This window comes from Anabrus simplex, chromosome 6 (assembly GCF_040414725.1).
Source record: "Anabrus simplex isolate iqAnaSimp1 chromosome 6, ASM4041472v1, whole genome shotgun sequence".
Classification (NCBI taxonomy): domain Eukaryota; kingdom Metazoa; phylum Arthropoda; class Insecta; order Orthoptera; family Tettigoniidae; genus Anabrus; species Anabrus simplex.
This window is the reverse complement of record NC_090270.1, coordinates 83,274,131-83,300,797: the sequence shown is the minus strand read 5'-3', so window position 1 is coordinate 83,300,797 and position 26,667 is coordinate 83,274,131. Positions and strand designations below refer to the sequence as shown.

At 37.7% G+C, this 26,667-nt stretch overlaps 1 protein-coding gene across 1 annotated transcript in view; it reads left to right on the top strand.

The window, feature by feature from the left end:
• The window catches only part of Nup75 (nuclear pore complex protein Nup75), a 201,816-nt gene that overhangs the window by 30,215 nt on the left and 144,934 nt on the right, over nucleotides 1-26,667 (top strand). The window contains exons 4-6 of the mRNA XM_067149038.2: nucleotides 5,482-5,636; nucleotides 16,713-16,984; nucleotides 23,975-24,097. Coding sequence (XP_067005139.2) covers nucleotides 5,482-5,636; nucleotides 16,713-16,984; nucleotides 23,975-24,097 — 550 coding nt within the window. The remainder of the gene's footprint in view (nucleotides 1-5,481; nucleotides 5,637-16,712; nucleotides 16,985-23,974; nucleotides 24,098-26,667) is intronic.

Genomic DNA, 26,667 nt, shown 5'->3' with positions numbered 1-26,667 from the left:
GTACTAACTTAGGCTATGCTAAACTGTAATCTACGCTATACTATACTATACTAGAGAGATAAAGACTAATATGAAAAACACTAATTACTGAAGAAAAATGCAAAAGATAGCGAATCTTATCGCGAATACCATACACGCTGAGCGAGGTAGGTTCACCACGTGGTGAATGGAAATATTAAGAGTTGGCAACTAGTTTTCGAGACCACACTCTGCCGATATAAGTCACTATGATTGGCAGCTTTGGATTGGTTGGATGTCTATGTTTCAGCCTATAACCACCAGACAGAGCGAAACTCGGTCAAAACGTCAATTTAGAAATAAAGCAGTGCGGAGTGTAGACAGTGTAGAAGATTCCAAGAATGCTATTGCAATGGCGAGACTTTCATGATCATACAGGGTGTTGTATATGGGAAAGGAAGATGTTTCTGGAAACAACGTAGATCTTTCCTTCAAGGATCATGGGGACTTGGATTATCTCTAAATTAGTGGGTTTATCAAAGCTTATTTTGATTTATTTTTTCACAGTGTCTCTGTTGATACCAGTGATATTCAGTAGAGTAAACTGTTTATAAATACAAATTTGGTCAACATTTAGGTCTACTGGCTGAAAGTTTTCTGTTTTAATTATCCCTTAAAACATTCCTTTGATACGTATTTCATTTTGCTACACCACTCTTCTATTTCTTTTCATGTTGAAACATTGATTATTTCTTTCAAGATCAAAACATTGGTACCGAGCTCAATAGCTGCAGTCGCTTAAGTGCGGCCAGTATCCAGTAATTGGGAGATAGTGGGTTCGAGCCCCACTGTCGGCAGCCCTGAAGATGGTTTTCCCTGGTTTCCTACTTTCACACCAGGCAAATGCCGGGGCTGTACCTTAATTAAGGCCATGGCTGCTTCCTTCCACTTGCTAGGCCTTTCCTCTCCCATCGTTGCCGTAAGACCTATCTGTGTCGGTGCGATGTAAGGCAAAATAACAAAAAACAAAAACAAAAAAACTATTAGCTATGATTGAACCCATTATAAATAATTGTAGGGTAGCCTTTATTAGAGATAGGAAGAAACCAGAAGTAAAACAACTGTCAACAACTTTTAAAATGTCACCATTTTGGCTGTCTATGTCAGTTCTGATGTTTTACCCTACCGGATAGCAGAGAAACTGGACCTCTCTTGGGTGACTTACGGCTTAGTTTTAATTACATTTTGTCAGGTAAATGCCAGAGCTCTTTTGTTTGCCTAAATCATATGATATAGAGTGCCAAATGAATTTTATTTTTGCTGTTTAAAAACCCAGCATTGTTATTTTATAAACTTTTAACCAACACTGTTGCTAAACTGAGAGCAAGAAATGACATCCTCTTCAGACTTGCTAGGTTGAGGAGCTTCTGCGTCCATCTTCCCTCCTTAGCAATGGGGTTGGTTTATTCTACAGCTGGATTCTGCACTTCTGTGTGGATGAGTAGTTTGTATATACAAAAAATAAATACTGTCTTAAATCAGCGAGTGTGTATTTTCAGGAACTCCACTTCTCTTTTCTGGTTTCCCATGCTTTTAACATAGAACCTCCTAGAATAAGATAAATGAACAACTTTCTCTGAGAGTATAAGGAAATATTAACCAGCACAGCTCTGAAGATTAGCTGCAGAATTTCATTATACTTGGCACTACGATTTTTTCATGTTCACAGGAACCATTTACTGAACAAACGAATACAGATTATATTACAGGTATTGCCCGCCAATGTCTCTACAATTTTGCCATCGTTCTGGCACCTTCCGTATTTGTGTAGCAAACAATTCTTCGTGGGTATCCCGGTGCCAGTGGTGGACAACTGCATGAAGTTCTTCATTGGGGGTGAACTTCTCACCCTGCATGACCTCTTTCATTGCGTCACATAGGGCATAGTTGCTAGGAGCCAGATCCGGAAAAGGTATGGAGGATGTGGCAGCACAGTAAATCTTAGTTCAAGCACAGTGGCACTGGTCTGGTGACTGGCATGTGGCTGCGCATTGTCATGTTAGAGCAGAACACCACAGCCCCATTTTCAGTGGTGGCGTTATTGAATGTGTTGGTGCAGTGAACTGCAGTACTGATCATTGTTGAGGGTCGTTTCGGGAGGGAGCCAATCCACCAGCAATATCCCTTCCTGATCCCAGAACACAGTCGCCATGTGTTTCTGCACGAATAGTCCCGGCCGGTTCTTCTTGGAATGCAGACTCTCAATATGTTTCCACTCCATAGACTGGCGTTTCTTTTCTGGAGTCTCATGGAAAAACCTTGACTCGTCAACAGTGACCATACACGCAAAGAACTCTGATGGATCTACACTGTACTGTTGCAGCAATTGTTGGCATATCTGCACACACTTCTGAAGCCGCAATAAAAAGTATGAAACTTGGAAAAGCTGCAGGATTTGATGGAATTTATCCTGAAATTTGGCTCATTGCGGACCAGCTACAATAAAATGGTTAACCAACTTCTTCACTAATATTCTGCAGACTGGAAACATATCACCTCTGATGAAGAAAACAAAGATAATAGCCATACTGAAACCAAATAAAGATCCATCTAAAGTGGAAAGCTACCGTCCAATAGCACTTCTAAGTGTTACATATAAACTCCTTGAACGACTGATCTACAATAGAATTTATGAAACAATCAACAGCTACATTCCTATAGAGCAAGTAGGATTTAGACCTGGAAGAAGTTGTAATGATCAAGTACTGTCTCTCACCACGTATATCGCAAATGGATATGAGAGGAAATCATTAAGCGTGGCTGCCTTTTTGGATCTATCAGCTGCCTGTGATACTGTCTGGCAAGAAGGACTCCTTCTAAAATTTTTGAGTGTGATCCCATGTCGTAAACTTACGGCCTTACTTAGCAATATGCTCAGTAATAGGTACTTCCAGATCTACGCTGATAATGACAGAAGTAGAGTGTTTAAATTAAACAATGGTTTACCTCAAGGATCAGTCCTTTCCCCCCTTCTTTTCAGTCTGTACATATATGACCTCCCAGACACATCATCAAGAAAATTCATGTATGCTGATGACATTTGTTTGGTGACTCAGTGCTCCAACTTTTATGATGCTGAAACTACTTTAGCCACTGATCTGGAAGCCTTGGATGTATACTTCAAAAATGGTGCCTTCTCCTAAATCCTCAAAAAACAGTTATATCTACATTCCACTTACGCAAGAGACAGTCTAATTACAAACCAACAGTCAGATTCCGAGGTGAAGTGTTGCCGTTCTGCAGTACACCAAAATACTTGGGAATAACACTTGATAGAACTTTGACTTTCAAGCAGCATCTTTCAAATGTAGCTGCTAAAGTAAAAACTAGAAATAATATTCTTCAGAAACTTGCTGGTACATCATGGGGAGCCAATACTCATGTTCTAAGATCAACAGCATTAGCCTTATCATATTCTGTTGCTGAATACTGCTGCTCCTCTTGGATCAATAGTGTTCACACAAAGAAGATCGATGTACAACTCAATCAGGCAATGCGCATAATCTCGGGTTGCATTCGGAGCACGAACACACTATGGCTTCCTGTTCTCAGCAATATTGCACCTCCAGCCCTAAGACGATCAGAAGCTCTCCTAAAGGTTTGGAAGAACATTCAGCAGAACCCCCAACTACCCATCCATCAAGATATTACGCACACTGAACATCAACGACTGAAATCAAGGAAACCACCCTGGCGTACAGCAATGAATCTTGAAAGAACCTCTTTTCATGTTAACAGTTCATGGAAAGCCCAGTGGGATCAGTCTTTGGTAGTGAACAAACATCTGGTTGAGAATCCTTCCAAACGAGTACAAGGATTTGATCTTCCAAGACGACAGTGGAGAATCATCAATCGGATAAGAACTGGACAAGGCAGATGTGGTTATCTGTTGTGCAAATGGGGTTGGACTAGGTCTGCAGATTGTGATTGTGGTGCATCTTCTCAGTCAATCCACCACATTGTTGCTGACTGCCCAATTTGAGCTTTCAAAGGAACGCTGATGGACATTCACCGCACATCGGATGAAGCAGTTGATTGGGTCAAAATGCTAGACCTAGAGTTATAGTATTATACGAACTTGTGACTACGCACATTTACCCTGAACTATATACATGTGTGTACATAGATTCATCATATGATAAATAAATAAATAAATAAATGTGTTGTAATGTGCTTATTGCTTCCACTGGTGCATTTCTGACCCATGCTTGTGATGTGTAGCTTACAGTCAGTCATTACATTACAATACTCTCCAAGTGTTAAAAAGTTAACTAAAAATGACAGTAACAAAACATTAAGCAAAAAATATCATTTCATTATTATCTATAAAACTGGAACCACTAAACTGCCACGTTATTCTTTTAGGAATATTGGAAAAACTTAGTTGGAAGTTTTCTTTAGATTTTATTTATTTATTTATTTAGTCTGATCCAGGACACCCTAGATTTGCCATAAGACACAGAATAATACACAATAACAATTTTGAGTGAAGATAAAAATGATTAATGTTTAAAAATGATAGGTTACAATTAACCATGTTAAATGGCATGAAATCCATATAAATGGTGACGAAGAATTGAAACGGAGTATTTGATGAGTGTGACGACTATCTCATCTTGTAGACTTCTCGCTAGTTTATATTTTTGTCGCCATGTGACGAAAGATTTGGGAATTGTTCCCCTCGCGCCAAAGAAAAGTCCAGTCACCGTAATTTTTTTAAGGATATACGACTAAAGAAAGAAAGGGATGGTTGGATTATAAATAGCCTTTTTCTCATTGTCTACGTCAGTCGGCTGAGAGGCTGAAGATTCAAAGCGTACCGTAGGATCAATAATTTCTGCTTCGTTCCTCCGTCTGTTAATCGGTATAATATCAGTCCTGCGAGTGCTGCCTCCTTCGGCGATGCAGTGGACTTCTTCGTACACTTCTAGATTTTTGAGACGAAGAGCATTAGCAATCAGGTTTCTGATGATGATATGGCGTTTGATCCTAAGCAGTTCTCCTTGAGGGCAACTCCCCAGCACATGTGGTAAGGTTTCATACTCACTGCAGTGTCTGCAGTGGCCTGTGCTGGTAGAACGTCAGTATATTGTCGTTAAATTTTTATTTACAGCGTGTTAGTTTTATTTTGCCCATTTTGCTTCTTTTTTATTTTTTCGTGATTTTTTTAAAAACATAGGACCACATTTTTGAACTGCTGTTGATAACCAATTGCATTATACAAAATAAATTTTTCCAAATCATTGTATGTGGTTAGTAGTAATGTACATATAGAACAGATTTAAAGAAAATATCTCAAATAGTTGGAAATAGTTTGAATATTTTCTGAAATGTGCACTCACTTGTGTTTGAAACCCATTAATCAGTCTTTTTTGTTTTTGAACCAGACTGATTTGTCATAGCTTTGTTTGTAAGACCAACAATTGAAAGCTTAAGATAATGGCATTCAATTTTTTCTTACAGGTCATTTATTCGGGCTTGTCTTGAAAATCTGCAGGATGAGGCGACAAAATTGGAGAACTACGAGAAAGATTCTTATCTCCAGTTGATCAGCATTTTCTATAATGTGGAATTTGTATGGCATCTATGTGAAATACTGTATGTAGATGCAATTCCAGGTAAAGTTAAAGCCAAGATATTGATGTATATGGACAGTATAAGATTAATGTTGTCAGGTGTCAGTTTTTAGTTATTGAAGGAGTTCTTTACAAGGGGCGTACTATATTGTTTTACACTTCATTTTTTTTCTACCCAAATGAGATACATTACACATCAATTGTTAGGTCCACCTTCTCCACATGATCTCCTTGTAACTGTATGCACTTTTGCCATCGATGTGTCAGTCTCTCGAGACCTTCCTGAAACCATTGTTTCGGAGTGCTGCGTACCCATACCTTGACAGCTGTGTCCAGTTCTGCAAAATCCGCAAAACGGCGACCACACAGAGGTTTCTTAATGTTCCCGAACAGGTGATAATCACATTTCTTTGGCGGTGGAATGCCCCTATGCTTCCATTGCATCGATTGTTGTGCACGATCCGTTGCAGGGTGTTTCAGCTAATTCCCATGGCTACCTCCATTTCCGTAAATGTGATGCATTTGTTTTCTTGGATGGCCTGTTCGACCTGGGCAAAGTTGGGTGTTGTTGACACTGTCACATTCCTTCCAGAACTGGTTCCCTTCTCCACCGATGTGCGCCCTGTTTTCCAACCTTCCACCCAGTTGTAAACTGTTTTCCGTGACGGCACATGTTCTCCACAGACTGCCACCAAGCGCCGATGAATTTCTGCAGTGGTCATGCCTTCTATCCATAGGAACCAAGTTGTATAGCGCTGTCCCGGACGGTTGCTTTCCATGCTGTCTGCTCCTACACTGACAGTGTTATTATGAAATGGCTATGACGAGTGCATTTGTTGGCCCCTGTGCATGTGCTGCTACCAAACGGTAGAACAAGACACTAGTTACACGTCACCACCTTCAAAAGTGAAATGTGAACCATATCCGGACGTACAAAAAATAAAGTGTAAAACAACATAGTACGCCCTTTGTATATTTTAGAATTCTTAATATCTTAAATAGAACACCTTTCTGAACGTACATGTATAGTGGGAAAAGGGAGCAAGTAAAAATGTAGGAATATATATCATCAGAGTAAGCAAGAATTGAGGATAGAAACATTCACTAAGGATAAACACAATAACAAGCTCTTATGGGTAGAAAGGACAACCGGTAAGAGATACAAGGACAATCATAAAAGGACAAGAACAAACTGTACATATTCCCCCATTACCATCTTCGCATAGCTGTATACTTTCAAAATTAAAATTGGAATTTTTCTGGAATCAGTATAAATGTACCTGTTAATCTCATGATGGTTCATTCTCTAGAAGAAAACTTCTGCTTTCAAGAGAAGTAAAAAAGAATTGCCCCCCCCCCCCCCTCCAACCCCTTTTTTTAAACATGGGAACACAGTTTTGAACTGCTGTTAATAACCAGTTTTATCACACAAAATAAACTTTTCCAAACCATTGTAGGTGGTTAGTAGTAATGTACATATGGACCAGATTTAAAGAAAATTTCTCAAATAGTTGGAAAGAGTGAATATTTTCTGAAATGTGCATTCACTTGTGTTCGAAATCCATTAATCTATTTTTTTTTAAACCAGACTTATTTGTCATGGCTTTGTCTGTAAGACCAGCAATCAAAACCTTAAGATAATGGCAATCAAATGCTTAACCCTTTAACACTGCAATTATTTTTTTCCTCTGTTTTCTGTGTAATTCACCTAAATCATTTACAGTCCATAGTAGCACTACATCATATTAAGTTTGTACTTTTAACGGTTTCATCGGCAGGTTCATATGATCATGCTAGGCGTAAGTCAGCATTTCTTTAATATTTATAGTTTGATTTATTGTATAGGTAAATTATGAATAAAATACAAAAATAAACTGTAGTTGATTATACTACAATGCGCTAAATGTTACAAGATTTTGTACATACTGATTGTTGTAGGAGCATCCATGGCTCAGGAGTCAGCGCACCAGCCTCTCACCGCTGGGTTCCGTGGTTCAAATCTTGGTCACTCCATGTGAGATTTGTGCTGGACAAAGTGGAGGCGGGACAGGTTTTTCTCCGGGTACTCCGGTTTTCCCTGTCATCTTTCATTCCAGCAACACTCTCCACTATCATTTCATTCCATCTGTCATTCATTAATCATTGCCGCAGAGGAGTGCGACAGGCTTCGGCAGCCGGCACAGTTCCCGTCCTCGCCGCTAGATGGGGCTTCATTTATTCCATTCCTGACCCAGTCACATGACAGGAAACAGGCTGTGGATTTTCACTGATTGTTGTAATGTATCTGTGAGATCACTTATTAATGATCTAATTCACAGAAATTACTCTATAAAAATAAACATTGAAGAATTGTGTGCTGTATACAGTATGGAATAGAACAAAGCATGGAACATAGAGACTTTTGTTGCGAACAGTGCTGGAGCATTCCTTTACAGCACAGAGTAATCGATTGTAGGGCGCTGCAAGGTTATCATTGCCGTCAAGGCATGTGTTGTCACAGACACTGCTCTGCTGGATCCTGTATCTTGAGGTGACAGGGCAACCTCTTCCTTTTGGCATTATTTTGAATTTCTGGAGATAATATATGTCTGCACAATATGGTGACAAAATTCTAGATTTGACAAATCACTTCCAATCCTTTCTAGAAAGAACGATGAATTTTGAATAGAAACGTCCAGGAGCCATGTGAACAGTGACCTCAACCATTTCTTTCCATGTATACTTACTCTGTAGAACGACACATTCTGGCCCACCCTGTCTATTCCGCCCATTCCACCACTGTAAGCTCCAAACACAGTCAGTCACTTGGCTCTTACTCTCCTTTTCTCTATATGGGAGTCACAATAATAATTATTAAATTAATGTCATAATGGTCCACCTTTTCAATACCATAATACGCAATATTTTTTAATTACTTTACTAAACTAGGGACTAGTTTTGGCCTTGGGTGGCCATCTTCAGCCTTAATGTAATACATCTAATAACTAAACAAATGTACAAACATACAATTGACATTAAAATCTGGGATGAACTATGTGTGAAATTTAAAAATTAAATAAATTAGGCTCTAAATTCTTAGCTTCTTTAGTAACACTACTATCAGCTCCTTTCCTTTCTCCCACGACCAGAAAATTTTGTTGTTAGATGCACGAAGCAATGAGTCCAAAACACGAGGATTTCCATAATACGTTAAAAGTTACAACAGTTCGAATGCACTGAATGACAATGTGAGCCCTGGACACACCTCCATTTGATTTTTACTTTCCACTTCAGTAAGTGCACATAACCACTGCTTACACTTTCACAACCTGAATTTTTATTCATCATTTGCTCAGTCTTATTTCTATTTGAGTTACATGACAACATGCTGTTTGTTTATTTGTTTGTTCTTATTGTCACTTCCTGCTGTATTTCATTATGCCAAATTATAATCATTATAAAACATCAAAGCCATTTTCTTATTAACAATAGTTATTTTTTATTATTATTATTAATTATATACAGTCGTATCAGCACACACTTTCAAATTTCATTATGCCCGCATACCTTCCACAAGAAGAAAACCACAGTAGCAGTGGTAACCCCTAGAAGTACATAATTATCAAACGTTTTTGTCCATAGATTGCACGTAATTGCAATTTAAAGATCTACTACACTTAAGTATGCTTTGGAAGGGAAGTGCCCAGCTTCTGCAGTAGGCTTTACTACACTATGTACAGGAGAGGGTAAATACTGTATATATATTTTTACTGATATGTAGAGGCACCTGTTTTTCGCAAAGCGTGAAATCTTGAAATTTTACGAATTCTCAAAAACGCGAAACTATTTATGTTTAAGCGAAGTCGTGAAATAATTTACAAAATTATTCGGAATTGCATCATTTGAAGTTAATGACGAAGATTTGAGGCGAGTTGTGGCAATAAAATCCGATAATTGATGCCACAATCGACTTTATACCTGTTCGATGTATATCGAAAGCTAAGATATAGTATATCGATTATCGCTAAATTAGCTTCCTGGGAAGTGAGAAATGTATCGTATTCATAACTACGTGACGGAGTGATGGTGTCCTCTTGCCTGTTGAAAATCGCTGCTGATAGGTGCGTTTAATTTCCTATTTTTTTGCTCAGTTTATTAAAATGGTTGTGACAGTTTTTGATCGATAAGTAGAATTTGCATCGGAAGGATTTTATGTGTTTGGAAAAACTAAAAAGATACTAACATGCATATACTGTAATGTGCGAATTGAGTGGCAGAGAAAGGACTTGTGCCTGAAACACATTAATAAGAGTTTCACATAAGAACAGCAAGGAAAAGGCGCTAACGATGACAGGCATCAGAAGACAAGCTAGTCTGACAGACACTAGTTCTGTTGTTTATAAGTTTCATTTCTGTATTGATAGATATTACTTTACAAAAAACAATATAAATATAAGTCACCACCTTATCAATACAAAATTTATTCACATTCAGCTAGTAAATATTGTCAAGACCGGTTTCGACCCCTAGGGGGCCATCTTCAGTTGACATGCATAAAAGATATATTTTACAAAAACATCACATATTAAAACATTAAAACATAAATTAAATCGAACTGATCATAAATGTTGGTATGTATGTCTTGGTACATTTGAGCTATTGTATGTGTCAATCCTAAATATTCAGCATACAGTGTCAAGGTAAGTAGTTAGCTAATATGCTCCATCCATGAAATTACATGCTATTTTTCATGTTATCACTGTCTGAATTTGGGTTGTACAATGTGGAATGAGATATACATACATTTGTGTGAATTAATAGTAGTAAGTTCAGTAATATACATTGAAAATTGGTTCTTAAATTACATTAATTGATTATTGATCAGTCATATGAAAATGTAGAATTATTGGTTTGGACACTTGTGATTAAAATATTAGTATGCAATACCTTGTTGGTATATATCTTAAATACTAAAATATCAGTTAATAAAGCCTATGATTCTTATTTTATGTCTTGGAATAGGGTTAAACTTTTTTTTAAATTATTTGTTTTGTTTATCATAGGCATGGGATAATCTTGTTAAATTGGACACATAACTAAAACAGTGGTATATATATATGCCTGGTTAAAAATACATTGCATTAACATTGATATGTGGTGCTATATATACATTGTTTGGGGTAAAATGGGGTTAACGAGGTTTTCACAACAGTATTTGATTAGTTATAATGTTCCGATAAAATGGGTCCGTAAAAATATATAACTATATACAAAATTGTGGTTAGGTAAGTATTTGTATAATTTGCTTGCAATTTAGGTAATATCTGGTTGTATGTCTGGAGATATTTTAGGCAGCTACTGTTGTTAGAGCTATTAAGAGTCTTGAATATATTGATGGAGCATGTTCTTCTTTTCGTGTGCCGTAATATGTTGAGTTGGTGACATTTGTAAGAACGCGTTGAATGTTATGCGTCCTGGTAAGGTGCACGTTGATTTTATTGTAGAAGCATATATGTTGTGAAAACAAAGTATCTGGAAATAGAAATAATGAGTGTGAAAATGGTGTGGTATGAAAGTGTAATAGTAAATCGTATGTCGTTTCACTAACGTTAGGTGTTGGAACCGTGCATTCTGTGTAGCTGCCTGTTGAGATCTGATACGTGTTGCTCTGAGATTGTAGTTGGCGACGGTAGAGGGGAGGTTTGGGGGAATGGGTGGAGTGTTAGTAACGGGAGTGGGGTTAGAGGGGAGGAGGTTTTGGGGCGGTTGATTTGAACGTATGGATTTTTGTTTATTAATTCTTTTAAGGTAGAAATCTTTTAGTAAGGGAATTACTGCATGAAAAAGAATATTGTTTCTGTCTATGCTTTCATTTAAGTTGGAGTTCGTATTGACGTATTTGTCTAAATTTATGTAAAATTCTTCTATTATACTGAGCAAGGGACTTTTTGGATTCATATTGAGGATTTGCATGTCACTATTAATGTCCGTGAAATTGTGTTTTTGATCGTCAATGTGCTGACCCATAGCTGAGAAGTGTCTGTGTTTGACGGCATTTACGTGTTCATTATATCGTATTAAAAAACTCCTACCAGTAAGCCCTACATAGCTGGCTCAGCAGTCGTTGCATTTGAGGCGATAGACTCCTGAGTGATTATATTTATTTATGTTATTAACTGATTTGGAATTGTATAGTATGTTGGTGTTATTGCATGTAGTTTTGTATGCTATTTTTAGACCTTGTTTTTTGAAGATATGTGTTATGGGATGTATATGGTTATTGTTGTAAGTGAACAGTGCATATTCTTTTTTATCTTTGGTGATTCTGGTTAGCTTGGTTTTCGGTTGGTTTTGACTTTGTTGATGATCTGGTTTATCATTTCTCTTTTATATCCGTTTTGTTTTGCTATTTCGTGGATTGTGTTTAATTCTTTATTTAGATTTTCCTTTGAAAGTGGAATGTTATATGCTCTGTGAATCATACTATAGTATGCAGCTCTCTTGTGAGTATGTGGGTGGGTGGAGTCTATCTTTATTGTATTTGATGTATGGGTAGGTTTTCTATATATGTTGTATGTTAGGTGGTTGTTATGTCTGGTTATGGATATATCCAAGTAGTTTATGGTGTTGTTATATTCAGTATCCATGGTAAATTTAATATGGGGATCTATTTTATTTAGTTGTTCTAAGATTATGTTTTCATTAGTATGTCTGTTCACTTACAACAATAACCATATACATCCCATAACACATATCTTCAAAAAACAAGGTCTAAAAAAGCATACAAAACTACATGCAATAACACCAACATACTATACAATTCCAAATCAGTTAATAACATAAATAAATATAATCACTCAGGAGTCTATCGCCTCAAATGCAACGACTGCTGAGCCAGCTATGTAGGGCTTACTGGTAGGAGTTTTTTAATACGATATAATGAACACGTAAATGCCGTCAAACACAGACACTTCTCAGCTATGGGTCAGCACATTGACGATCAAAAACACAATTTCACGGACATTAATAGTGACATGCAAATCCTCAATATGAATCCAAAAAGTCCCTTGCTCAGTATAATAGAAGAATTTTACATAAATTTAGACAAATACGTCAATCCGAACTCCAACTTAAATGAAAGCATAGACAGAAACAATATTCTTTTTCATGCAGTAATTCCCTTACTAAAAGATTTCTACCTTAAAAGAATTAATAAACAAAAATCCATACGTTCAAATCAACCGCCCCAAAACCTCCTCCCCTCTAACCCCACTCCCGTTACTAACACTCCACCCACCGGGCGAGTTGGCCGTGCGCGTAGAGGCGCGCGGCTGTGAGCTTGCATCCGGGAGATAGTAGGTTCGAATCCCACTATCGGCAGCCCTGAAAATGGTTTTCCGTGGTTTCCTATTTTCACACCAGGCAAATGCTGGGGCTGTACCTTAATTAAGGCCACGGCTGCTTCCTTCCAACTCCTAGGCCTTTCCTATCCCATCGTCGCCATAAGACCTATCTGTGTCGGCGCGACGTAAAGCCCCTAGCAAAAAAAAAAAAAAAAAAAAACACCACACACTCCACCCATTCCCCCAAACCTCCCCTCTACCATCGCCAACTACAATCTCAGAGCAACACGTATCAGATCTCAACAGGCAGCTACACAGAATGCACGGTTCCAACACCTAACGTTAGTGAAACGACATAGATTTACTATTACACTTTCATACCACACCATTTTCACACTCATTATTTCTATTTCCAGATACTTTGTTTTCACAACATGTATGCTTCTACAATAAAATCAACGTGCACCTTACCAGGACGCATAACATTCAACGCGTTCTTACAAATGTCACCAACTCAACATATTACGGCACACGAAAAGAAGAACATGCTCCATCAATATATTCAAGACTCTTAATAGCTCTAACAACAGTAGCTGCCTAAAATATCTCCAGACATACAACCAGATATTACCTAAATTGCAAGCAAATTATACAAATACTTACCTAACCGCAATTTTGTATATAGTTATATATTTTTACGGACCCATTTTATCGGAACATTATAACTAATCAAATACTGTTGTGAAAACCTCGTTAACCCCATTTTACCTCAAACAATGTATATATAGCACCACATATCAATAATGTTAATGCAATGTATTTTTAACCAGGCATATATATATATACCACTGTTTTAGTTATGTGTCCAATTTAACAAGATTATCCCATGCCTATGATAAACAAAACAAATAATTTAAAAAAAAAGTTTAACCCTATTCCAAGACATAAAATAAGAATCTTAGGCTTTATTAACTGATACTTTAGTATTTAAGATATATACCAACAAGGTATTGCATACTAATATTTTAATCACAAGTGTCCAAACCAATAATTCTACATTTTCATATGACTGATCAATAATCAATTAATGTAATTTAAGAACCAATTTTCAATGTATATTACTGAACTTACTACTATTAATTCACACAAATGTATGTATATCTCATTCCACATTGTACAACCCAAATTCAGACAGTGATAACATGAAAAATAGCATGTAATTTCATGGATGAAGCATATTAGCTAACTACTTACCTTGACACTGTATGCTGAATATTTAGGATTGACACATACAATAGCTCAAATGTACCAAGACATACATACCAACATTTATGATCAGTTCGATTTAATTTATGTTTTAATGTTTTAATATGTGATGTTTTTGTAAAATATATCTTTTATGCATGTCAACTGAAGATGACCCCCTAGGGGTCGAAACCGGTCTTGACAATATTTACTAGCTGAATGTGAATAAATTTTGTATTGATAAGGTGGTGACTTATATTTATATTGTTTTTTGTAAAGACACTAGTTCAGCGGCAAAACGAGCTAAATACGATAAAGACAAACTCATTTTATCTACAACTCAAGTTTTTATGGAAGCAAATATTCCACTGGAAAAAGTTGATCATCCGAAGATGAGAGAGTGGATGGAGAAATATATACCAGGTTTGTACAATACCATACAGTTTTTCTGAGGAAGAAATTTGAGGTTATGTTTTTCTAATAACTTTGTGCAGTTACGCTAGTTTTCTCGTTTAACGACGTTTAGGCCAAGATAATGCATGCTGGCTCCCTCATTTACTTAAAATTATAAATCATTTAATTCATTCAAATGATGTTAAAAGAGCCCTCTAATATTAGGCCTATTGATTTTTTAAGTTGCTGGAGACTTGCTCACAGCTGGAAGACTGCGGGAAAGTTCTGTACCTCGAATCATCAAAGAGGAGGAGGAAAGATTAAAAGAAGCTGTGAAAGATGAGTTTCAATTCTGTGGGATGAAGTGACTGATAACAAAAAGGACAACGTATGTTTATGGTTCTGGCAAAAGTGCTCAGTTGTGGTGATAGAACAGTTCAGAAGTTATTTGTAGGGGGAGTGAAAGTTATTGCAAATGCTAATGCTACAGCATGTTCACAGGCAATTATGAATGTAATTCACAAACTTGAAATTCAGTATCAGATTGTAGTTTCTATAACTTCAGATTCAGCATGTTACATAGTCAAGTGCATAAACGTAGTTAGGATTTTAGTTTCAGAAGGGTTAGTACACATGCAGTGCTGGGCTTACAAACTGAATTTGGTGAGCAATTTACGGGCAGTGGAACTTAGTGCTTTGAACCAATGTGTTGTACAGGCAAAACACATCTTCCTTAATACTCGGAAGAGAGAGCATGTATACATTCAATTCTTAAAAGAGAAATAAGAAGACAAACGCACTAAAGCCAAACTCTTCCCTATTCCTGTGATCACCGGGTGGAACTCATGGTTTAAATGTGTTGAGTACCTTGGAGAATATCTTCGTGATCAGTCAGTATTGTTGATAGTGAGAGGGCATTCTCAACGTATTGTAATATAATATCTGACAGGAGTACAGCTCTGACTCCCAGTAATATGGAACTCATGGTATCTCTCTCTTTTTCAGACTGAAGTGAAAATTATACACTTAGGCTAGGCCCTGCTTGTTAAAGTGACAGCTGATACAATTTTTTCAAATTTCCATGCTTTGATATAATGTGTAATACAGTATATGTTCTAAGCAGAAGTATAACTCATGTATATATACTTATGCAAAAATACAACATTGTTATTCTGGAAATGTGTTATCAACTAATTTTTTGGTTTACCTGTTATTATATAGATGTTGATTCCCATAGGGAATCTGAAATATTTGTCCTGAATGAGTAAATTTATAATACCAATATAAATGGTCCGTTATTGGATATTATAAATTTTCCAGCTAACTCATTCTTGGTTGCCAGCGTTTCGCCCTCGTGTGCTAGGGTGGGCTCATCAGTTGGTACCTAGCACACCTACCAATATGCTGACTAGTGCATACCGTGGAGGCCACTGTGTAGGCTAACTGGAGCCACCGGCAGTGCCAATGCACTTAGAGACTTTGTCTCATTACCAAAAATTGATGCCTGCTTGGCCATCAGATGATATAGATGTTGATTCCCATAGTGAATCTGAAATATTTGTCCTGAATGAGTAAATTTATAATACCAATATAAATGGTCCATTATTGGACATTATAAATTTTCCAGCTAGGTGTGCTAGGTACCAACTGATGAGCCCACCCTAGCACACGAGGGCGAAACGCTGGCAACCAAGAATGAGTTAGCTGGAAAATTTATAATGTCCAATAACGGACCATTTATATTGGTATTACCTGTTATTGCCGAAAAGTGGAAATAAAATTTAGCAACATTATTGACAAAATAAAATAAAAATAGCTAAAAATATACCAAAATAACTGTTAAAAAATGACAAAATTAGGCAAAAATTTTCAACAGAAACAGGTTCCTCTACTTATACGTTGTCTGAAATAGTGTTAGCTGCCAGTTGCTGCTGTAATATTGCTTATTTGCTTGAGTGTATGAATTTTGCGTAGCTTTCATTTCTGTAGTTCTATGATTAATCTTTGCCAGTTGGTATATGTATCATACCAACATACTGTGATCTTTTTTTCTGTAAGTATATATTCCATTATTCTACATTTGTACTATATGTAATTGGAATATATTATGAACATGTGTGTCTAATGACAAACATTTCATTTCATATCATATTTTCAGGTGACGTAGTTCTTCCGCAATTTTTGGAATGGATAAGATTCCACTTCTTTAAGTGTGAACGTCAAGCAGCTGCCTTCATGAATGCTGGTTATGGTACTTCTACGTTGGAAGAGAGAGCAGAAGCACAATCTGATTACTGGGATACTGTTATTGGACTGATTTTGCAAGGGAGAACTGACCCGGCCAGATCTTTACTTCGTTTGCACTCCAGTGCTCACACTGAGCCTTTCAGTTTGGTTGATATGTTGCTACAGACTATGCCAGTTTATACGGTAAGTATAATTGTTTGATAAAATTATCTTTGTAGTCAGTGCTGTATATCAGTTGTATATGTGATGATGCAACCTTGCGGTAATTATTGTTGAGGTGGTATCTGTTTATGTTGGCACATCTCTCCTGTTTCTCTCACTTTCTTTGAAACGGACCTCCAACTCCATGATGGCAAAATTGACGCGTCAGTACACATCAAACTCGCCACCCATATAACGAGGAATGATCACTACTATTCAGCCTTGTTTCTTGTCTAGGGGTAAACAGATTTGTTATACCCCTAAAGCTCACCTCCTACAATGAGAAACCGAAGAAGACCTTCACTGCTAGGGGTTATGCCACCCCGTTGGTTGAACTCCAGATTTCCGAAGCTACCAAACCCAGGATCTTTCATAATGATATATCATTGTAGTCTCCACAAAATCAGTCACACTTTAGTCCTGAGATTGTCTTCCAAAATGCCTCTTAGTCACATTGACCTGCTCACCAAACCTCAAAAATATTCCCACTCGCTAAGAATAACATCACCCCCTACCTCCTTCTGATTCTTTCTCCTGTTTTATTGTGTAGCTCAGACTGTAGAGCGCTGTCCTTCTGAGCTCAAGCTGGTGGGTTCAATCACGGCTTAGTCCAGTAGTATTTGAAGGTGTTCAGATACGTCAGCCTTGTGTTGGTAGATTTACCGGCATGTAAAAGAACTCCTGCTAGACAAAGTTCCAGCACTTCAGCACCTCCAAAAACTGTACAAGTGGGATGCTAAACCAATAACGTGATTTGATTTTTCTCCTGCGAACACAGCTGTTGCAAGACCTGCTATCAGTCTATGTGAACACAGTGCCACTCGCTAGCAGCACCATGAACAAGTTTTATCTCATACTCGGTTGTGCACAGAGAAAATTAACTCATAGGAAAGAGGATGGTGAGATTGAAAATTGATGGAAGCTTCAGAAGAGGAAGCTGCAGGATGAGAAGGAAGGAGTTGGAGAGAGAAATGTGGAAGAAACAATTGAATCCATAATGAGCACAAGCTAGGGCATGACGGAAACGACTCATCAGAAAACAGTAACCCCATATCAGAAAACAGTAACCCCATGTTGAAAGTCTGTAGAAGAAGGAGATTACAATGTAGTGGAAGTAAAAAGAAAAGAATGAAAATGAGTTTAGAGAAAAGCAAGGCCGGTGATGAGAGAGAGACATGCATACATATACATACATACATACATACATACATACATACATACATACATACATACCAGGTGTATGCATAAGTCTTTTCCAGTTTCACTAAGAGATGGCGCTAGTGAACAGTACACAGCATATGAATTTGACACATGTCAGTTTGTTCGTCTGATATTAACCTACCAACACACACAAGTAGAGTCCGCCAAACACTAGCGTCTGTGTTGTATCGTTCAGTGATCATGTCAGCGTTTGTGCCTGAAAAAAGAACATTTACGGGAAGCATTGCTTTTCTTATTTAATAAAAAGAAAAAAGCTGTGGAAAGTTATCGTTTGCTGGTAGAAACATATGGTGATCACCCTCCATTGATTAGAACATGTGAGACATGGTTTCAACAATTTAAACTGGTAGACCACAAAAGTGCGAAGACGAGCATTTGCAAATGTTAATGGATGATGACCCAACTCAAACTCAATAGCAATTGGCACAAGCATTATAGATGTCACAAGAAACAATCAGCAGATGTTTACAAGCAGTGGGGAAGATCAGTAAACTCGGTAAATGGTTCCCACACAATTTGAATGAACGGCAAATGGAAAATCACAAAGTCACTTGTGAAATGCTGCTTCAACTCTAAGAAAGAAAATCATTTCTGTACTGAATTGTGGTGGGTGACAAAAAATTGATTTATTTTGAAAACCCGAAGCGGATTAAATCGTGGCTGTCACCTGGCGAAGCCGGTCCTTCTACACCAAGGTCAAATCGCTTCGGCAAGAAGACCATGCTTTGTGCCTAGTGGGACCAGAGCATTATTGTGTATTATGAACTCTTGAAGCCCAGCAAAACCGTTGGTGCACAATGCTATCACGAACAATGATTAATTTTAATCATGCATTGATTAAAAGATTACCGGAATGTTCCAGAAGACATGGCAGAGTGATTTTGGTACACGACAATGCACGATCTCGCACAACAAAACCAGTGAAAGACACCTTGAAATCGCTTGGATGGGACATCCTTCCGCACCCGCCGTCATCCCCTGACTTGACACTATCTATCACCTCTTCTCATCAATGGGGCATGCTTTTGCAGAGCAGCACTTCAGCCATTTCGAGAAAGTTGGAAAATAGCTTGACGAATGGTTTGCTGCAGTTTTTCTGGCATGGTATACATAACTTACTTGAAAGGTGGGCGAAGTGTGTAGAAGTGAATGGCCAGTATTTTGAATAAACAAAAAATGAAATTCCCTTGAAAATTGTGTGTTTTCTTTACCACTAAAACCAGCAAAAACTTATGCATACACCTGGTACATACATACATACATACATACATACATACATATACACGTCTTCATTATAGAATGCTATACCTTTCAGTGTTCAGTCTGCAAGTCTCTGCAAATTTACTAAACACCTAAATAATCCTGTATTTGTTACTAGCTTTGTGGCCTTTTTTAGTTCCATTGTTGTCTTGATCTCCCTCCACTTCTTTTACCCTCCATGACAAAATCCATTATTCTCTTAGGTAACCTATCCTTTTCCATTTGCCTCACATGACTCCTCCACTGAAGCCAATTTATGCATACCCAGACGTGCCAAGTCTCCCGATTTGAGCGGGATACTCCCGATTTTTTATCGTTCCTCCCAATCTCGCGATCGCTGGATCCGATCTCCCGATTTTCAGAGCAATATCCGTAATTTTCATATTATTTTAAACTCCCATGGATTTCCTCGTTCTATCGATATATGGCTGAGTATGGCTGGTCGATAGTAGTTCTAATAATGATACCAGATTGCAGTACGGGACACGGTGGCCAGTCATGTGCTGCTGTTTGGTCTATAATACAGTCATTCTCTTTACAAGCGAGTCAAGCGAGTAACTTTCTCTTTGTAGTAACCTAACCTCAGAAACATAGTCGTTCTACCCGGGGCAAGACCTGCAGAAGTGCTCGTGTTGTGCCTTAATATTTGTTTTGGTCAAAATGTCAAAAAAATAAATATGATGCAGTGTTTAAAAGTGCTTATAGGGAAGAGTTTCCGTGTTTGAGTGAATCCAGAAAGGGACCAACGTTCACATTCTGTATTATGTAGGTTTGATTTTGCAGTTCCACATGGCGGGAAATGCAATATACTGAAGCACTTGCAAGCGAAAAAACATAAGGAGAGTGTTCAGTGTGTAGAAAGAAACCAGAAACTGAACTTTTTATGTAAAAACCAAGATGTAAATCCTGTGATGAATGCCGAGGCGTTATTTACGTCATTTATAGTAGAAAATAATCTGCCTGTAAATTGGGCCGATCATACGCAACCTTTGTTTCGCAAAATGTTTCCTGATTCGGAAATCGCTAAACGATATGGGTGTGCTAGAACGAAAACAGCGGCTATCATTACAGAAATGTGCATGGAAGAAAGGGCGAAAATTGTATCACATTTGCAGGTGAATGCATTTTCTGTTACTACTGATGGTAGCAATAAAAGCGACTTAAAGGTATAGGCCTATCCCATTGTTGTAACATTTTTTAACCCCGAAATTGAAATTCAGAGTTGTCTACTCTCTGTGCCTAATTTATAAGGGGATGGTACTGGAGCTAACATTGCCAATCTTTAGCTCTCAACTTTTCGGGAATTCTGCATTCCGTTAAAAAACTGCCTAGCTCTTGGTGCTGATAATGCTCCAGTAATGGTAGGATTAAAGAATGGTGTGGCAGGTTGTTTGAAGCGGGAAAATAGTAACATAATCATCGTAGGCTGCTCTTGTCACCCAATTAATCTTGCTGCCGAGAAGGGTGCGGCATGCTTGCCCGTAAATGTAGATGAAAGTATAATTGATATATTTTATTATCTGGAAAGGTGTGCAAAGAGGAAAGAAAAGTTCAGAGAATTTCAGACTTTACACAACACAGAGATCAGGAAAATTCTGAAGTATTTGCCTACTCGATGGTTATCACTAAGAAGGTGTTTAGATAGGATTTTGCTTCAGTGGGACCCTTTGGTTACATTATTCAGGAGCAAAATTGTGAGTAAGAATTCTCATATGGGAACTTTGAAGATTTACAAAAATCCTAAGCACAGTTTAAGTGCAGATGTGTCTTGTTTGTCTGAAAACTTTAAGGATTGTCATAACATTTCACCTCAGTTAAAAGGAAAAGACAGTCATCAGTTTCACTAAAAAAATGAAACTACTTACAACACTAAGAGCCATGCATTGTCGTGTGAAGAACGACTTTTCATGTTCCTTTCATCAAATTTACATAAAACTTTTTGCCTTATTCTCTCAAGTTTTATGGATATCTTTGAGAATCCAAACGTAGTTCTTCAGTCAAGTATGCCGCACATCCACTTGTGGAGTCAGTTTTGGAGGAACTATTGAAGAATGTGATGGTAAGTTTTGTGAAACCAGACGTTATTAAAAGATCCTCCTCTCTCCTTGATATAGATTATCATACTCCAGCAAATTAAAAGGATGATTGTGATCTGATGATAGGGAACTCTGCGTTTGTTTTAGTGAACACCTTGAAGTCTGAGGAAAAGTGCATATTCTTCAAGTCTGTTAGAAAGTGTTTCTCTTCATCGTGTGACTACATGGTACACTAATTTTCATTCAAAATTTAGCTTTAATTAATGCAGAAGTTGCAAATATTTCTGCTATATGTAAGGCATCATTTTCTAGCCTTAGATTTTTCATAAACAAGTGTCCGAACATTTTGACTAGTGAAACGGAACATTTGGATAAAGAAACTGATATTCTGCACTCCCAGTTCTGTAACTTTCAGCTCGAAGAAACAGACCTGGCAAAAGGAAGAATTGATGTTCAATGGGCATTAGTAGGTCAGATGAAATCAGCTGATGGTGTACTAAATATGACAGACTCTCTAAGGTGATGCTTGCTATTTTATCAATTCCACATAGCAGTGCAGAAAGTGAAAGGATTTTTAGCAGTCACAAAGACAAAAACACAGTTCAGATCCTTGCTGTCTGAACAAACTTTGGAGAAACTTTTAACCTTGAAATCAGTTCAGCAAGGCAAGTGCTTTGAGCTAAAATTTAGTTCCAAGTTCCTGAAGAAGGCTAAGTCAGCTACGGGTGTGTTGAACAACAATTAGTTGTAATGTGATCACCATGTTGAAGGATGAGAAGTCACGTGTTCCTACAGTTCAGGTATGTCCAGTATTTAGTATTCACATGTAAAAGATGGAAAAAATATATATGAGCAAATAGAATTGTTAATGTATTGATTTATAATGAATTTTTGCATGTTCTGCCATCAGTGATGTGTCGTAATACGTCGCGATGCGCTGCGAAATTTCTCCTGATTTTTCACTTTTGAAAGTTGGCATGTCTGCATACCGCTTCATCCATAGAGTTCATAGCCTCATTCCAAGTAACCTCCTGCCATTGTTCCCATGTGTTTGTACCAATGATCATTCTCACTACTTTCATGTCTGTTACTTCCAACTTATGAATAAGATATCATTAGTCCATCCAGCTTTCATTCCCATACAGCAAAGTTGGTCTGAAAACAGACTGGTGTAAAGACAGTTTCATCTGGGAGCTGACTTCTTTCTTACATAATACTGTCAATCACAACTGCAAGCTCACTGCTTTAGCTTTGCTGCACCTTGATTCAATCTCACTTACGATACTACCATCTTGGGAGAGCACACATAATTTACCCTTAATCCTATAATCACTCAGTACGGCTAACTTCTGTAACTTTGGTACTCTGTCACTCTTCTCTAGTTCTACAAAACATACAGATAACTGTCTATTCTTTGTGTAGCTTTTTTCATTGACGTGGCGCATACCGAAAATCTGATCCTGGCTGTCCCTCTGTGGTCTAAAACCACACTGGTTTTCATCCAGCTTATTCTCATATTTTCAAAATGCCAGTAAACATCTTGCCTGGTATACTAATAATCATTTTTGCAATCTTTCCTGTTCCCTTGCTTGTAGATGGGTGCAGTTACTGCCTTTGTCCAATCAGAAGGTACCTGACTAACATTCCATGCCAATCTTATTACTCTGAGAAGCATTTTCATCTCTGCCTTCCTACTATATTTCACCATTTCAGGTCTAATTTGATCTATTCCGTCTGCTTTATGACAATGGAGTTTATGTACCATCTTTTCTGCTACCTCAAGTGTAATTTCACTAATGTCAGATAGAGATGTGAAAATTAGAGACAGATACTGAAGTTGTGGAGATCTTGAAGTACATAGGTAGTGAATTATTGGAGAGTTCAAGACTGAATATGAAAATTAGTTGCAACTATGTCAGAGTTCTACTATCACTGAGTACAGAGTTTACTATGGAACAAGGATATACATAAGAAGGCTTAATAAATAATTAACAAGGTATTAATACATACATAGTAGGAGCTAAGTAGCTGAACTAGCCAGTGATAATTAAACATTTTATTCAGGCAGCAGGAATTAAATTTTTGAAAAATATGTTACAGAAGGCAAGGATAGTTAGAATACAAGAAAAGTTAAGTGATAACATGGAGAGAAATAGACTGTGAGAGTGAGAGTACATGGAATAGGTGGTTGGAGAAAGAACACTGCTACAAACTATAGAATTGCAAATGAAAGGAAAGAGTGTCTAAGGAGAGCATAGATTACAGTGGAAGTGGGTAGAAACAACTTACAACAACAGGGCCTGGATTGGAAAATAATGAGGGATGAAAAGTGTTGGAAAGATGTTATTTATTTATAGCTTTCTCTCTTTTATAATTTTGGACCATTTTATATTTTATGCACAAATTGTAAATTTTACTGTTGTTGATTTCTTTCTTTCCTAATCTTTTCTTTTAGGTGTATGGTGGTTTCTCTGTGACAGAATTCAATATTAGGTGGAAATGCTGGCAGAATCAGTGTATAACAAAGATAGAGGCTGGTGCATTTGCCTCAGACAAAAACCTTGAACTCATTGTGAAAGTAAGTACCTCTTAAAATCCATTGTAAAACTTATATCAGGAAATTATGCATAGTTTTTTTGTAATTTTCTAATATTATTTTAACTGTGTTTCACTATCTCCTAATGTTTCTCTTTTCCTCTTTTTTTCCATGTGTGTATGAATTTTGATGTGGTCATTATATCAACAGATATCCACTCTCAAGATCAAATTGTTAATTTTCTTGATATTTGTGGAATGTGAATCCTGGAGTACCTTATAATGTCGATGTAGTTATACTGTGTGTTATGACCTGTATGCTAAATACTTCTTTTGAAAACCAAGATGTACTGTTAAAATCTTGGAGAGGTGAGGTTAATTATGTTGAATAAGTTGTGCAGTAAAACTTGTGTGGTAATATCTGTCAGTTCTCGCAGGGCTAGATTTTTTTTCTTTTTGAAAATACCTGCCATGCGATACATACATATCCCATGTCGTTCCATCTTAAGCGATGGGTCGGCAAAGGAGGCTTCTCCACTAGTTGCGGTCCCTGAACTTCTCGCCTTCAATGCTTTCCAAAGTATGTCCTCTCTGTTGAATGTCAATCTTCACCATGTCCTTGTACCTGAGTCTTGGTCGCCCTCTTGGTCTTTTGTCTTCAAGTTTTAGATCGTACATTTTTTTTTGGTAATCTGTTATCAGCCATGCGTCGCATATGTCCATACCATCTCAGTCGCTGCACTGTTATTTTGTCCTCCAGTCTTACAACTTGAGCCTGCTTGCGGATTTCCTCATTACGGACTCTGTCCCTCCGTGTTTTGCCGATCATGCTACGGACAAATTTCATTTCTGCTGCCTGGATTCTACTAACATCGTTGTTTCTCATGGTCCCTGTCATTGTGAAATTATTTTGACTTTTAGTCTTGAATGACACCAATGTTATGCCAAATTTAATGTTTAATGAATTGATTATAACCCTTAAGCCAGTACCAAGTGTCTTATAGTGCTTTGCTCTGTGCTGTAATCATCTTGTAAGCTATGATTTTCAAAATGATCGGGCGAGTTGGCCGTGCGGTTAAAGGCGCGCGGCTGTGAGCTTGCATCCGGGAGATAGTGGGTTCGAATCCCACTGTCGGCAGCCGTGAAGATGTTTTTTTGTGGTTTCCCATTTTCACACCAGGCAAATGCTGGGGCTGTACCTTAATTAAGGCCACGGCCACTTCCTTCCAACTCCTAGGCCTTTCCTGTCCCATCGTCACCATAAGACCTTTCTGTATATTGGTGCGACGTTAAGCCACTAGCAGAAAAACAAAATAAAATAATTTCATAATGTTTGTTACTGAAAATATTTACAATTCAAGTAGAGATATTTTATTTGAGATTATTATTTGCGATCTATGATAAGAAAAGAGAGATAAAAACCGAAACCCCCTCTCGTGTAATATATTTATATTACACCGTCCTGCAACCTCCCACCATCCCGCACTCCTCAGCTCCGCCATAGCGGAAGCCATGCCTCATCCTTCTAAACCACCCCTCCTTCCTTTCACTTATATCTGTTCAGTGACATGGTAGTGTGGTTTCTGTTAAGGAATTGACAACACATATTGGACTCTGCAATCAAGGCATGAGTTTCACATAAACATAATGTCATCGACTTGCATTCTTTTAAAATGCAGCTAATTTTGATGTAATTAAGAACAAATACCGTATTTACGCGAATAATACCCGCATATTTTTTTTAAAAACTTGAGGCACGAAATTGGGGTGCGGGTTTTATTTGAGTCAATGTTGGCATTTAAAAAAAAATCAGAATGAAAGATGACAGGGAAAACCGGAGTACTCGGAAAAAAACCTGTCCCGCCTCCGCTTTGTTCAGCACAAATCTCACATGGAGTGACCGGGATTTGAACCACGGTATCCAGCGGTGAGAGACCAGCGTGCTGCCGCCTGAGCTATGGAGGCTATATTTCCATATTTCCCTTTATTTTCCACGATAGGTGTAGAAAGCCAAAGTCTAACCTAGAGACACGCTGAATTTTGTGAGCTACCTTGACCACAGTTTTCAGAGGTATTTTTAACCTCAGCCCCGGAGAACGCTGGGAAAATACTTCAGTTATGTCGGAATCGTAGTGATCGCTGCAATGGCCAAGTTGAATAGAATATAATAATATGCGAGAAATGAGAGAAATTGATTTAATTCAGTATAATCCAAATTTTATGTCCGCCTATGTGGTGTAGTGGTTAGTGTGATTAGCTGCCATCCCCGGAGGCCCGCGTTCGATTCCTGGCTCTGCCACGAAATTTGCAAAGTGGTACTTCCTAAAGTTAGGGTGCGGGGATTATTTGGTGGCGGGTATTATTCGAATAATACCCACATATTTTCTTAAAAAATGAGGCACGAAATTGGGGTGCGGGTTTTATTTGAGTCGATGTTAGCATTTTTTTCAAAATCAGCCTTTCTAAAGTTAGGGTGCGGGGATTATTCGGTGGCGGGGATTTTTTTGCGTAAATACGGTATTTGAGTTATTAATGATCCACCTAATCAATACACATCACTTTACAAGTGAAAATACATTTAATCTTAAACTATGTACGCATAATTTGGTAGAT